At 36.0% G+C, this 14,447-nt stretch overlaps 1 protein-coding gene across 1 annotated transcript; it reads right to left on the bottom strand.

Moving 5' to 3' along the window:
- Nucleotides 1-8,248: 8,248 nt before the first annotated feature.
- LOC146168215 (ranBP-type and C3HC4-type zinc finger-containing protein 1-like) lies at nt 8,249-10,441 on the bottom strand. Its single transcript, XM_083388950.1, has one exon. The coding sequence runs from the start codon at nt 10,406-10,408 to the stop codon at nt 8,852-8,854; it is 1,557 nt and encodes a 518-aa protein (XP_083245076.1). The 5' UTR covers nt 10,409-10,441; the 3' UTR covers nt 8,249-8,851.
- Nucleotides 10,442-14,447: the final 4,006 nt, after the last annotated feature.

Genomic DNA, 14,447 nt, shown 5'->3' with positions numbered 1-14,447 from the left:
AGGTCATTTTATTTGATTCACTATTAAAGGGTTTATGTTTACTTCACAAACGAGACAAACATTTAAATCGACGCATTATTTTCACGATCGAAATATAGATTCGGAGTTTAAATCATTTACTTCCGAAACGAGACTAACATTTTAAGATCGACACTGATCGGAAAATAAGTTTTGATGTCGACTTCGAAACTTCGCGATCGAAATACAGATTACGAGTTTGACTCATTTACTTCCGAAGCAAAATGAACATTTTCGCGACTATATCACAATTATTATACAGAAATAATTGGGAGTGACATACAGCATTACACGTTTTTTTTGTTAGGATTAGGCTCTAGTTAAAATTACTTTGCCATAATATTTAACATTATATTTGCCAAATAATTCGATTAATACTGAAGAAAAGGTGGCTAATAATCAGGTTTTAGCGATGAGTTGACGGATTGGCTATATTTAATCGCGTGCCATCTTCTAAAACAAACATCTTAAATATTTCATATTTTATCAAAATATAACTATTTTTAAAGAAAAAAAAAAGATTGTTCTTTAATATTTACCGCCACTTATAGTATGTATGACGATATTAAAGACATCTTGATCATGAAGTCAACATGTTGATCTTATTCTTGAAATTGTTCGAAGATTGGTCCCGATCGTGGAGCTAATATGTCAAACTCAAAATTGTTATCTCGATTATGGAGATTATGAAGCGAACTCGAGATATATATTTCGATCGCGGAGTTAATAATAAGTCGATATCAAAACTTATATTTCGATCAGCGTCGATGTTAAAATATTCATCTCGTTTGTGAAGTAAATAAGTCAATCTCGAAATCTGTATTTAGTTCGCGGAGTTAATAATAAGTCGATGTCAAAACTTATATTTCGATCAGTGTCGATGTCGATCTTAAAAATGTTTGAAAACGATTTACCCTTTTCGTCAAGAGGTTTTGCGAGAAGTCGCACGCCCGCCCTTTCGAGTTTTTGAAATGGTACGACTACGTACTACGTGTAGCCTATTGAATAACACCAAAGCGCTGGTCGTCCCTTGACTTATAAGGATTGAAATTAAATTACTCTTTTCACACGGTTTTTATACACTGCAACAAAATATGTAGCGACATTTATCGATCCAAAATTGCACAAACGCCTTAAAAATAAAAAAAAATCATCAACGCTGACAATTGGTATTCACATGAAAACACTGTAGAAAGTTTATTTTTTCAAGACTACATTAGAAGACCGCACAAAACGCTGAAAAGATCCGGAACCGGATCGCGATCCGCCATTTGAACAAGACCGGTATAGATATTGTCCGTTGAGTATATAGGCTATTCACAAATCTCAATAGTAAGCTACACACGATAAGGTAAAGCGAGAATTCAATCCGCTAGTCTGTAAAACGTATAAAATAGCATGAATGCGAAACGTTTTATGCATGTTTTATAATTTTTTGGTCGGCGAATTTTTAAAAGAATGTACACAAACGATTTAAAAACAATATAGGAAGCAATAAATTATTATCGGCTGTGGATTCTATGACCACAGAAACTCTTATTTTTGCTATGTACTCAGTCACGTTTATTAGCGTGACGTCACTGTAAAGAAAACAAAATATATAAATCGTACTAAAACAGCAGAAATTTGGAGTTATGGGAACTTATGGCGACCCCAGAAAAAATTGAGGCGACCCCACTTTGGGTCGCGACCCACAGGTTGGAGACCACTGACTTAGGGCACATTTAAATTTAAAGGTCGAATATGACTGAATATTAATATAGTATTTGTATTTCATAAATAATAATAGTTTTTGATAAAAGTCTGATTGATAACTAAGTTAGGCTGCTTTGAGTAATGAGTAAAAATTTTGACTAAAAATCTTGATTATTTTTAAAGATGGGACTTCTGCTTTTCAGCCAAATTTAAAATTTTCGACGGTTATGTATTTTAAACGAATATTAATAACTTATCCCTGAATAACTGGCGGTCAAGCCATATCTCATTTTGTAAAGTACACTCGTAGGCAGGGCCGGATTGAGGGTTCTGTAGGCCTAAGGCTATTTACCAGAAAAGGGCCTAATTTTGCAAACGAAGCTACAAAACGTAGTAAAAATACATACATAAAAAATTGAAATTATTTACTGCAAAATAACACAAACATAATATAAACATGTAATAAATGTAATTAAGTGTCATAGACTCGATATCATAGTGTAGGGGAGATGTGGGACCAGTGGGTCACTTTTGACGTTTTTGCATCTGTAGGTTTTATTTGCGTCGTAAAATAGAATTTAGAGGTCGTAACGTGAAGTTTAATCTACCTTTCAACATACAGCGTTTAACAACATACCACAGCATTTAAATGTAAGAAGAGAAAAGTTGAATAAATGCACCTACTTTCTAATTATTTAACAAATCAGTCATTTTAAATTAAACTAACTTAGTTAGTCATTGCAGAGCTTGTTTTTGGACTTAACCGAGGTATTTTTTGTATCCACTCTGTTTTGTCGCTACATTCGCCGAGATGATTCCTAGATTTTTATTTTAATAATGCGATTACTATTATTTGCCAAATACGCTGTGCATAACCTAGCTGAATATTGGCTTAAAACCTTAAGTAAACCCGTAGCATACCTTGCGCGTTTGACGATGAAATGTTTATTTGCAAACTCTTGAAGAAAATTGGGAAACCTCTGCACCAGGCATTACAAGTTAGTCGCTTGCCCAACAGCATTTGACGGAAACTTAAAGATTAGGCGAAGGTTATCGCTAAGCAAGTGGCTGCTCAAAAAAACGCTGACGCCGCAGCGACAGGCCTTCATCCATCTTGCCACTCGCAAACGTACTATTAGGCGCAAAACGCAATAAAAGGGTACAACATTCTACTTTGAACATCCCTACTTGCGAGTAAATCAAAGAACGTGTCAGAAAAATGTGTGACAATACGTTACAAGAAAGGTCATTAACAGGCAAATTTTGTAAATAAAGACACTTCTGTAGTTGGGTTTTGCAAACTACGACCTAGCTAGAGAGTTGTGGGGGTATGGGTCGGATTAATGAGTCTTCATTTATATAATTGCCAAGATGAATCGACCACACTCCTACAAGATTTGAGATGGCCTCGTGAGGCCAGACAGGTCCAATTCTTTCCTTTAGTTCAGATACATGAACAGTCAATTTTGCTGTCTTCAGTCAAAGCTGTAAAAGCCTCTCCCTGCACTAGGCAGTACTGGTTGATACTGGTTGATACTGGTTCAGTCACAAAAGCACTTAAGTTTGCTGTCTGAGTAGTAGCTATAAAAAGCCATTTTATATTGATTGAACACGCTATTTATAGACGAGAATCAGTTAAGAAAATTTCTGCGATAAAGAAAAGATTTACGTCATTAATTCTTATAATACTTAACAAAATATCACGTGATAACAAGGCGTGGTTTAAACCTTTTTCACACTTATTTCTGACGCGAAACATACAAATTTTACGTCAAAATGCGATTGCGAAACAGCCTCTGCCTCCAGTTAAAATGTCAACAGTTTAAAAATCACACAACCGGGGAAACCGACTAATGTTCAGACCGCGGTGTTTTGAAACATATACAAAAAAACGGATGTAAATAACTTGACGCATAAAAATTGGTGTCAACAATTTGAATTTTGCAAATTCGCTGCAAATATTATGTGGTTGCAAGAAATCTACGTAACGGAATTTTACCGAAAACTTTCCGCTTATCGTTTGCACATTGGCTGCAAGGAGTAACGTAAACATTAGAATATGGTTACAAAGAATTTAGGCCATAGATTTTTACTGAAAATTTTCCGTTACGACACATCGATTAAAACAAAAATTCTCTGTGTAAACACAATATGACAAAATGGCTTCTACAAATATTCCCACGCTAGATTTTGGAACAGCTTGCATATTAAAAGCTGGTTATTTGTTTGTGAAATGTGTGTGGACACGTGGACGCGAAAATTGTTCGATCACATAACGCATTTGCGCAATTGTTTTAGTCAGATTCCTGATTCCTCGAGAAAGTTTTCTCTTTGGTGCCTGAATTAGCAACCGAGGACTTTGATGTCAGCGTTCGCTGAGTTGCTCGAAATTGTTGTGTGCTTGACACACCATTGCATTGCTGTGGATTGAGCTTTTCAGGCGATCTGTGCGGCAGCAGGGGAAACTCCCTGTTTGGTGCGTTGTAATTTTGACGTCACCGGAAAGCCATTCATTGTGCGCTGCGCTGTGCTGTGACCTTTCGCTGTCCAACGTGCTTTTGTATTCTGAAAAATGCGAAATATTTTTCGGCAGATGTGTGTTCGTATGTCTGGAACATTTTTATTGCAACACTTCAAACTTAGGTTATTAACATTTTGGTTATAGTTTCATACATTTATATTTATACATATAGGCGCTTTAGATTATTTTAAAGTTTCAGACAATTAAGTACTGCAATTTGTAATTACTCACGTTACATCTTTTGCGATTCAATACAAAATTAAATTCTATTGATTTTTAACATTGAGCAACATTTCCTTAAAAATTTGCATTTTTTTTTAGTTTGCACAATTCGTTCAATGTAAGTTTTAAAATAACGACGCATCACAAGAAAATACGCTTTGAAATTGCTGCTTTTTCACTATTAATTTTAACAAAGGCAGGTAATGGGCTTATCCCTAATTCGTGTTTATAGACTTACACGATTTTGAAGCATATATTTCGCGTGTGGAAAAAATCATTATGCTTTTCTCCGAGGTATTTAGACTCGTGTTTGTTTTTTAACTACCTAACTAAACGCGGCTGCGTATAACGAGAGTTCCCTAAACTAAAACCCAAAACCGTACCAAATATTTAAAAGAATTCGGAAATTTAACACAAAATTATTTCGTGCACAACAAAATTAAATCATGATTCACAAGTTTAACGCGTTGATTTCAAACTATTGAGCTCCAAGCACAAAAATTAAGCTCTTTTAACATTTATCAAAATATCGTGCGATCGATGTTTAAGCTTAGACTTCATAGATATAGACTATACATAATTTGCGAAATGCGATACATAATGGTTTAATAAAAAGTCGCATTAAAACAATTTACAGACCTTTCAGTCGATATTTTTACTTATTATATATATAATTTTGTTTTTTTTGTTTTCAAATGTATAATAGATTTTTCACCTGATAAACTAGGCAGAATCAGTTATTGTGAAATCCATGTGCAATTGCGGTTTCCATAATTCCTAGCGGTGATGTCGTTCATCGGCAACGCTCGTTTATATTTGGTGTTCCGTAATCCAAGCAAATGCTTTGCTGACGCTATGGAGCGTCTCTTCACGTATCTTTCGATGAGATTAATTTCTTCTAAAGCTGGCTTCTTGCAAGTTCCAAACATGACAGTTTTTAGGCGGCCGTTTGTAGGTGGTCCATACAGATTAAGGCACATATTTTTTTCTTTGAGCTTCGTTTCTTCAGTCTTCTTGGGAAAGTAGTTTGCAGGTGGTTCGTTCCTCACTCGCGGGCATCAATTTTGTGGGGTGAGGGTCCGATTAAATGAGTTTGCAGGTGGTTCGTTCCTCACTCGGGTCGCGCCAATTTGAAGGGGTGTGCGTCCGGATTAATGAGTAAAATTTATATAATTGCCAAGATGAATCGACCACACTCCTACAAGATTTGAGATGGCCTCGTGAGGCCAGACAGGTCCAATTCTTTCCTTTAGTTCAGATACATGAACAGTCAATTTTGCTGTCTTCAGTCAAAGCTGTAAAAGCCTCTCCCTGCACTAGGCAGTACTGGTTGATACTGGTTGATACTGGTTCAGTCACAAAAGCACTTAAGTTTGCTGTCTGAGTAGTAGCTATAAAAAGCCATTTTATATTGATTGAACACGCTATTTATAGACGAGAATCAGTTAAGAAAATTTCTGCGATAAAGAAAAGATTTACGTCATTAATTCTTATAATACTTAACAAAATATCACGTGATAACAAGGCGTGGTTTAAACCTTTTTCACACTTATTTCTGACGCGAAACATACAAATTTTACGTCAAAATGCGATTGCGAAACAGCCTCTGCCTCCAGTTAAAATGTCAACAGTTTAAAAATCACACAACCGGGGAAACCGACTAATGTTCAGACCGCGGTGTTTTGAAACATATACAAAAAAACGGATGTAAATAACTTGACGCATAAAAATTGGTGTCAACAATTTGAATTTTGCAAATTCGCTGCAAATATTATGTGGTTGCAAGAAATCTACGTAACGGAATTTTACCGAAAACTTTCCGCTTATCGTTTGCACATTGGCTGCAAGGAGTAACGTAAACATTAGAATATGGTTACAAAGAATTTAGGCCATAGATTTTTACTGAAAATTTTCCGTTACGACACATCGATTAAAACAAAAATTCTCTGTGTAAACACAATATGACAAAATGGCTTCTACAGAGTTATGCCCGAGGCCCCCCAATGACCTCTCATACAAATTCTATTCGATGACATAATTTTACTTTTTTGCCTCAAAAATCGTTTTATTCGTCCAAAGTTTCAAATATCTATTTTTAATGGAAAAAAGCTCCCGAGTCACTGGTCCCTATGAGATCCACTGCTCCCACATCTCCCCTATTACAATGTAGCCTATATTTAAAATTACGTTTTCCTTACCATACGTATAAGTTTTTGGTTCACACTAGACGCGTTTTGCTTTTAGCGTTGGCGTCTGGCGTACAACGCTACCGTCATCCAGTGCACACTGAAAGGGTTGCCAGCGTTAACGACAACTTTCCTCGCTCCTAACCGAAAGCGTCAATGTTGAACTGTTTCAACTTCCGCAACCGAAAGAGTTTTTTGAAAACGTTTTACGTCAACGCCAGACGCATCTAGTGTGAACCAACCTTATGAAAACATTCAAACCTCTAACAACATCACTATCTATGCTTAAAAGGGACTCCAGCCATATGACCGAAATAAGAACAACATCAACGTTGCAATAAAACACACTTCTGAATAAGACCAATACCTAAATACGGTAAGTCTAAAACCCGTCAGAATAAGACCTAAATGGCCAGAATCAGGCTAAACAACACTTTACCTAACCTTAAACCTAACCCCCAAACACATCACTAACTCCCCTAATAATTTTTACCCCAAACAGGGCCAAAAATCCAATGAAAAACAGCGGCGCCCTGATGGCGCCGGTTAAACTAGGGCGTCCAAACGTCGACACCAAAACGGCCCATGCCAGACCTAACACACAGCGCCCGATCGACCCATACCCTCTCCTTACAGTTTCAGGCGTTATTTTGGCCATTTAGGCAGTATTACGATGAATTTAGGACTTATTTTGACAGATTTAGGTCTGATTAAGACGATTTTGATCTCATTCTGTACTGGACAGTATAATCTGCGTATTTGGCTTAATACTATGGGTTTATAGATTTTTCTGCTTTTTAGGTTTTATTGTGTGTTCTCCTTAAAAGTGATAACACAGAACATAAATAGTTCTTAACTCGTTTGCAGCATAAATGAAACGATTTATTTATCTACTCACACACAAGGCACATATTGACTCGACTTAGTCATTAGTTTTTAAAAACTGTACTGTACTGACACTGGATCTGTATCACATCAGTCTTACAAAAATTTAATCTTAAAAAATTAAGGGCCGAATTTTTCCAGGGCCTAAGGCTATAGCCTTATTAGCCTATTGGTAAATCCGGCCCTACTCGACCTTATGTAAGTGACTTAGGGCACATTTAAATTTTAAGGCCGAATATGAGTAAATATTAATAAAGTATTTATAAATATTGTTATGTTTTTGATAAAAGTCTGATTGCTAGCTAAGGTAGGTCATAGGCGTAGCCAAGAGGGGAAAAAAATATAAATATTATACTCAAGCTCAGTTGGTAGAGCGATGGTCCCGGCTTGACCAGAGGTCGTGAGTTCGAACCTCACTGTAGGCTAGTTGTTTTTCTAGCCTGCTCTGCTTGCATCATTAATCGCCAGATTCGGTGAGTCTGCAATGGCTTTCAGTGTAAATATTATACTCTTAATAATTTGTTTAGTAGCAAAGTGCACTATCAGAGGTACCACTACCACACCAGTCGATTACAGGCATGCCACACCTTTAATTGTTACGTCAAAAACCATGTAGTCATTATGTTTCTCATACTTATTAATGTAGTTTTACTACTTTTTAGTCATTTTGTTTTTTGCTCTTTGAATGGTTTTTAAGTATTGCGTTATAACACTCAGTCAGTTGCTGCTCAAAACGGTGCTAGCATGTTTATTTGTGTTCGATACGGCAGTTCATACAATGGCAAAAGCTAAACAAAAAACTTCAAACTTTTTGCCCCCAAATGGCGACCTAATTTTGTTAGGTCATGCCTCCTAGGTTGAGAAACACAGTTTACAGCAGTAATATTTTATGGCAAATTGAGTTGTAGACTTTGGCTAATAGCACCATAACAGAAACAAGTTTCCACATAATCCTGTGTGAACAATACTCAATTTGCAAAATTTGTTCTGGTGTGTGCGAAGTCCGCTCGCAAGCAACTTGCTATGCCACAACTGTACATTGTGTTTTCCCAAATCAGTTACATAAGTCAATAAGCGTCAAAGCTGCATAATTCGGTAACAATGAAAGTGCTAGAAAGCTTTGTTAAAAATTTTACACATCTTATGTGGTAAAAATTAAAAATGTCCTATCTATGCTGGGAAACGTTGGTAATTTCGTTTGTAACGGTGTTTAAAAAAAATAAAATTTTTTGGTCAAAAAGTAGGTGGTCCACTGGTTAAGAAAAGCATTACAGGCAATTTCAAAAGTTATTGGTTAAAAAAACACAGTATTTATTTAGGTAAGTTAATGACAATTTATGCAATCAGGGTGGCATTTTTTATTGCCTTCCTTACAATGGCAGCCACCACTCTTATCTCCTGTGCCAGCCGGCCCCCAACGAGGCCCTTTTGTTACCCAGCATATTTCCAATTTACACATTGTGCATTTAATCCAATCACATCCATCTTTTCTCATAATTACAATGTTACATTGTGGACAGTGTAAGGCATCTTTTACCTTGATCATTTGATCCAGCATTGCTTGAGTTTTTTTTGCTGCATAATCAACAGAAGATTTTTTTCTAATGCTGTCCTGATACTGTTTGCAATCAAGGGGAAAGTGAATTGCTTGGCAAGTTAAACAGTTTAATGCTTTGCAAACAGGACAGTGAAACATGTTTACACCATCCTCAAACTCACACCAACCAATGCAGTCTGGAGTTTTGCAATGTGCGCTTTTTGAACATTGATTTTCAGCAACTGACAAACTTCTTGACAAAAAATTATGATATTCATTCTTTGAAAGCATTGCTTTAATTTCTCTATCACGGATAGTCGATAAACAGTTACAAATCTCGTCTGTAAAAGGGCATTGTATACTAGCTTCATTGCTCATCACAATATGATTTCGAAGACATTCTTTGCAAAATGAATGAAGACAATCCTGCAGTCTCACAGCATCACCAGTGTCTGTGGTTGTCAAGCAGATAAGACATTCCAAGGGTTCATTACTAAAAACAATTTGTTTATCTGTTGCCAATACATGAACAGCATAATTAAAGTTTTGCTTTTCTTGTTTTTTTTTAAGCTTATCATGCATAGCTAAAGATGTAAGTTTTTCAACTTGAAGTTCTTGTGCTATTCTTAATTTTTCACTAGAAGATGGTGTGTGGTGGTCCGGTAGTTGGTAGTCTGAAGGTCTTTGGCCTGAACATATAAAACATCCAGGACGTGTTGGTTCATTGTTAAAGGTGCAAGCTGGACATGTCCAACCAAGAAAGGCCCCTTTATTTATTGTGGGACATGAATAAGAATTTGGATTACTAAATGTTTGTGTTGTTGGTATGTTTTCTTCATCCCAGGAATACCTTAAACATCTAGAATCATTTGATATTGTTTGACAGATTGAAGAGCATTGTTTGGGTGTTTCATTAATAGAAAGATCTTCCGTTTTTAAATCCCTTTTAAGATACACGTATAATGGATCATGTTGCTTAGCAATCCCATATTGTTTGAGCATAACATGGTCTTCCAAAATAGAATGTCCAATTAGCAAAAACAGGGAATCGCTTGCACAATTTATTTCTGGAAATTGTTTTTTAATGCAATTTTTAACAGTCCATATCGTCCAGTTGGGATGACAAAAAAAATTGAAGGGTCCATGGGTAGAAAATCTCTCTTCAATAAATAAATTTGCTTCAAACATCTTACTTTCTTCCCATTTATTTGAGGTAATGTTGGATAGTACAGTATTTTTGCTAGAAATATTCAACTTATCCACTTCTTTCAACTTGCAAGGATTTAGTGAAATTATTTTATGCAATTTCACCAATTGTAATAAAATCTCATTAACAGATAACATAATGCAATAATTTTTTAGCTGTAGAAATATAAATTTCCCTATAATAGAAACAATCATGGTATTATTTGCAACAATACCACAAGAATAAAAAACTGGCGAAAAAAAAAATTCTGCAAAAGTAATAACAAATTATGGTCATTGCAGACACTTTTAAACACCCTAAATGCTGTCCCCTTAATAAAAAGTACAAGTTATAAGTTATTCTGCCTTACTAAAGGGATGCAAAACAAGCAGAGTTGATCAGTTTAGGTTGTAAAGAAACAAAAATAATCTGACATTTTAGTTTCCAATAGTCTTACGCAAGCTATATAAAAAAGCTGCATAGAATAAATGCTCTAAATTAGTGATATTTAACCGCAAATTTGTTCATTTTTTAAATAAGTTATATGTCAGTCGTTGGCCATGTATCATAGCTGTGCGTTGTTTTCATAATGCGTTTCTTTCTGAAAACTTTGAACTTTACACAATATCTTAAAAATGTGATGTGCTAGAACTAAAGGTATATTTGAAATCAGCGCGAAAAATACATATAGGATAAACTACTCACATTCTCATTTAAAACAAAAGTAAAAATTTGTTGACCAGTGTTATTTGCCTTTTAGGTATTTAATCTTTATTTTTTAAATGTATTTTATAACCCGTAATCATCATAAACAATAAATTACAGGCAATGCTACGTTAACAAACCTATTTTTCACAATTAGGAATAATATGAATAAACTTTCGCCTTTGTACTAATCTTATTTGGCGCTCGCATAATGTTTCAGTTCGCTTTATTTTATTAAATATGTTTTATAGTATTATTGCTAAAATGTTAAAATGCATATTTTTCTATATGCAAAATTTGTTACGCCCTCTCACAAATTCCTGGAATGTATTTAAACTTTATTTACACCCCATCCGTCAGAAATCAGTACAGTTCTAAGCAAAAAGGTCTACGACAATCAGTGCATTCAAAGGATCAAAAAGTCTGACTTTTAGACTTTGAAGTCTTGGACAATGCACTAATTTGCATTAACAAATGTGCATAAGAAGATTAAGTTTAACAATACTTGACCCAACCAAACCCAAACGCTAACCAGCGCCCTAACCCAAATAATGTGCGATAATTTAATAATTATAACGCTTCAGACCCCAATACCTCAATTTGTGACGTAAAAATCTTAAATACAATGGACGAGAAACCATCCGAGTTTGTGTTTAATCCTATCTCATATTTTTTGTTATCTTTTCTGAACTTTTAATGAATATTTTTAATTTATCTTCGCCGGGAGTTTACCTAAAGGTCCAAATCAGTGCATTGCCAGGACCTCAAGGTCTAAAAGTCTAGACTTTTCTGCCATTGGATGCCCTGATTGTCGTAGACCTTTTTGCTTAGAAATGCACTGATTTCTAACGGATCGGGTGTCACAAATTCCTGGAATGTATTTAAACTTTATTTAAGATACTTGTTTTATGACATAATTTTCCGACTTGAGATTTTAAGTTATTATGCCACTTCCCAATCTAGCATCTTAAATCCATCCCCGAGTTTGTCGTAACATGGGGGGAGAATCTGGGAGCCCAAGGAGCGCCAATACAAAAAACGTTGGGAAACACTGGTTTAAATCGACAATAGCTGAAATTATTATTCATTACTGACCGCGTTAATTTTTAAATTCCCTGAGCATGCTTAATTTAAAATAGACTCTAAGCAATTTTTACACATCACTTTTGACTAAGTGTACTTCAACCTGGAATGCTATTTACCCAAGGGAATACCAGACGAAAGCCATGGTGTACAACTAACATACAAAGGGTGTACAGATTAGGGGGAACCCACAAAGCCACAATATCTAAAGCAGAATAATCTATATTACCATAGCATTAAGACCAGCAAACACACTTTTTGCACAAAATATTGAAAAAATATTAATATTAAAAAATATGAATATTAATATTCAGCGATAATAACCCTTAGCTGTTGAGCCAACAAGTTCAAATTTTAACGATATAAACTAGGAGGCACCATCTTCGAAATGAGCCATAATTCATGTTGAAATTCATTGGGGGTGGGTGTTTACTGTTTCTTCAAAAATTCATAACTGCCCAAGTTAAAAAAAAATGCCCTTAATGTGCACAAAAAGCAATTAAAAGGGAGGCTACAAAGTTAATTTTTTTACACAGTTCTTGTATGGCCTACACCTTTCCAGCAAACACACTAGTTTATATCGTTAAAATGTGTCTGGTTATTTTTTATAACGGTATTACAAAGCGACTATTTTATGACTTCACCCGTTACTAGTTTATGATGTCATGATTCATTAACGATAGATGGAAAATAGGGGAATTCCCTAAGTTGAAAATTCATGAGCCCCTTTTTGATTTTCTGGATACGCCCCTGGTTTGGACGCCCTTGTTCGCCTTCGTTTGGCGTTGGTGGCCAGGGGGATTAGGGTTAAAATTATTAGGGGAGCTAGTGTTGTACTTCAGGGTGAATATGGGGTTAGGTAAAAGGTTATATAGGCCTGATCCTGAATAGGCCTAAATCCATTTAGGCCAACAAATTTAGGACCTATTCCGATTTAGTACACCGAAAAGCCATCGCAGACTCGCCGAATCTGTCGATCTATGATGCAAGCAGAGCAAGCCAGAAAAACAACTGGCCTGCAGTGAGGTTCGAACTCACGACCTCCGGTCAAGCCGGGACCGTCGCTCTACCAACTGAGCTATGCAGGCTCAGAGAGGAGCGAGTCGAGAAACAACCATGCGCCAATACTTGCACATTTTGTTAGTACAAGCAACTTCACACTGGGGGATCATCAGTCCGTATCAATCAATGAAAGACACACACAAACATATGTGTTTAATAACATCTGTGATCTAGCCCCTCGGAAGTTGCTTCATGACCAACGATTACGGCTTCCGTATCAATAGTACACCGAAAAGCCATCGCAGACTCGCCGAATCTGTCGATCTATGATGCAAGCAGAGCAAGCCAGAAAAACAACTGGCCTGCAGTGAGGTTCGAACTCACGACCTCCGGTCAAGCCGGGACCGTCGCTCTACCAACTGAGCTATGCAGGCTCAGAGAGGAGCGAGTCGAGAAACAACCATGCGCCAATACTTGCACATTTTGTTAGTACAAGCAACTTCTATTCCGATTTAAACATTAATATGACTATTAGGTATTGGTATTATTTGGTCTTATTTGAAAATGTTTTTTTTTTTACACAATTGATGTTGTTCTTATTTCAGTTGAATGGCTGAAGTCCAGATTAGGTCTGCATTAGTACATGACACAACTATGATAGAATACTTTTTTTAATTTATTCAGACATATGTGGATTTTTTAGGCTTCAACCAAAAGGCACATACTATTTTGTGAGAATCTGACTGAGCTGTATAAGTCATTATATATTTTTTTGCGCTTGGGGTAACTTCTACGATGGTTGTGGTGGTTTGCATGATCGGTTTCCCTCGTTATATGCATTTTGATTTGATTTCTTTAGCACTTGAAAGTTTACTTGTATTATGGCGACTTGTTTTTAGATTTAAATTTATGACGTCTTCTCCTATAATTATATGAGCCGAAAATTTTCGGGACATCTCTTTATTTTTTGTGCATTTCTATTTGTAAGGTATACAAAGTTATTAATAAGATATTGAAGGTATTGTACATAGTTGCTTTAACAATCTAGAATCCTACTACATTTTTCGTCCGGGGTTTATATTGGGTCGGGTGGGTCAAGCAGGCTGGCAGAATCTTGCCAGCCTTCTGCTGAGAAGCATTTTTGGCCTAAATTTTTCGGTTTTTGGTCGCGATCCTAAACTTAAACCATGTGTTCGCCTAAGGCAGTGGTTCCCAAACTGTGGTACGCATACCATCGGTGGTATGCAAGAGTCTATCAAGTGGTACACGACTAACTTCAACATACATTAAAATTTGCCAAAACTTTCAACATTTAAAACTATCAGATTGGGTAATTTTCAATGTTGACTTCCAGTTACCTTTAATTAGAGGTTTCACATGTTTATGACGTAACACTTACCTTGTCCA

The sequence above is a fragment of the Ascidiella aspersa genome, chromosome 1 (assembly GCF_963924565.1).
Source record: "Ascidiella aspersa chromosome 1, kaAscAspe10.2, whole genome shotgun sequence".
Lineage (NCBI taxonomy): Eukaryota > Metazoa > Chordata > Ascidiacea > Phlebobranchia > Ascidiidae > Ascidiella > Ascidiella aspersa.
The sequence above is the reverse complement of the archived record's forward strand: the minus strand, read 5'-3'. Positions and strand labels throughout refer to the sequence as shown.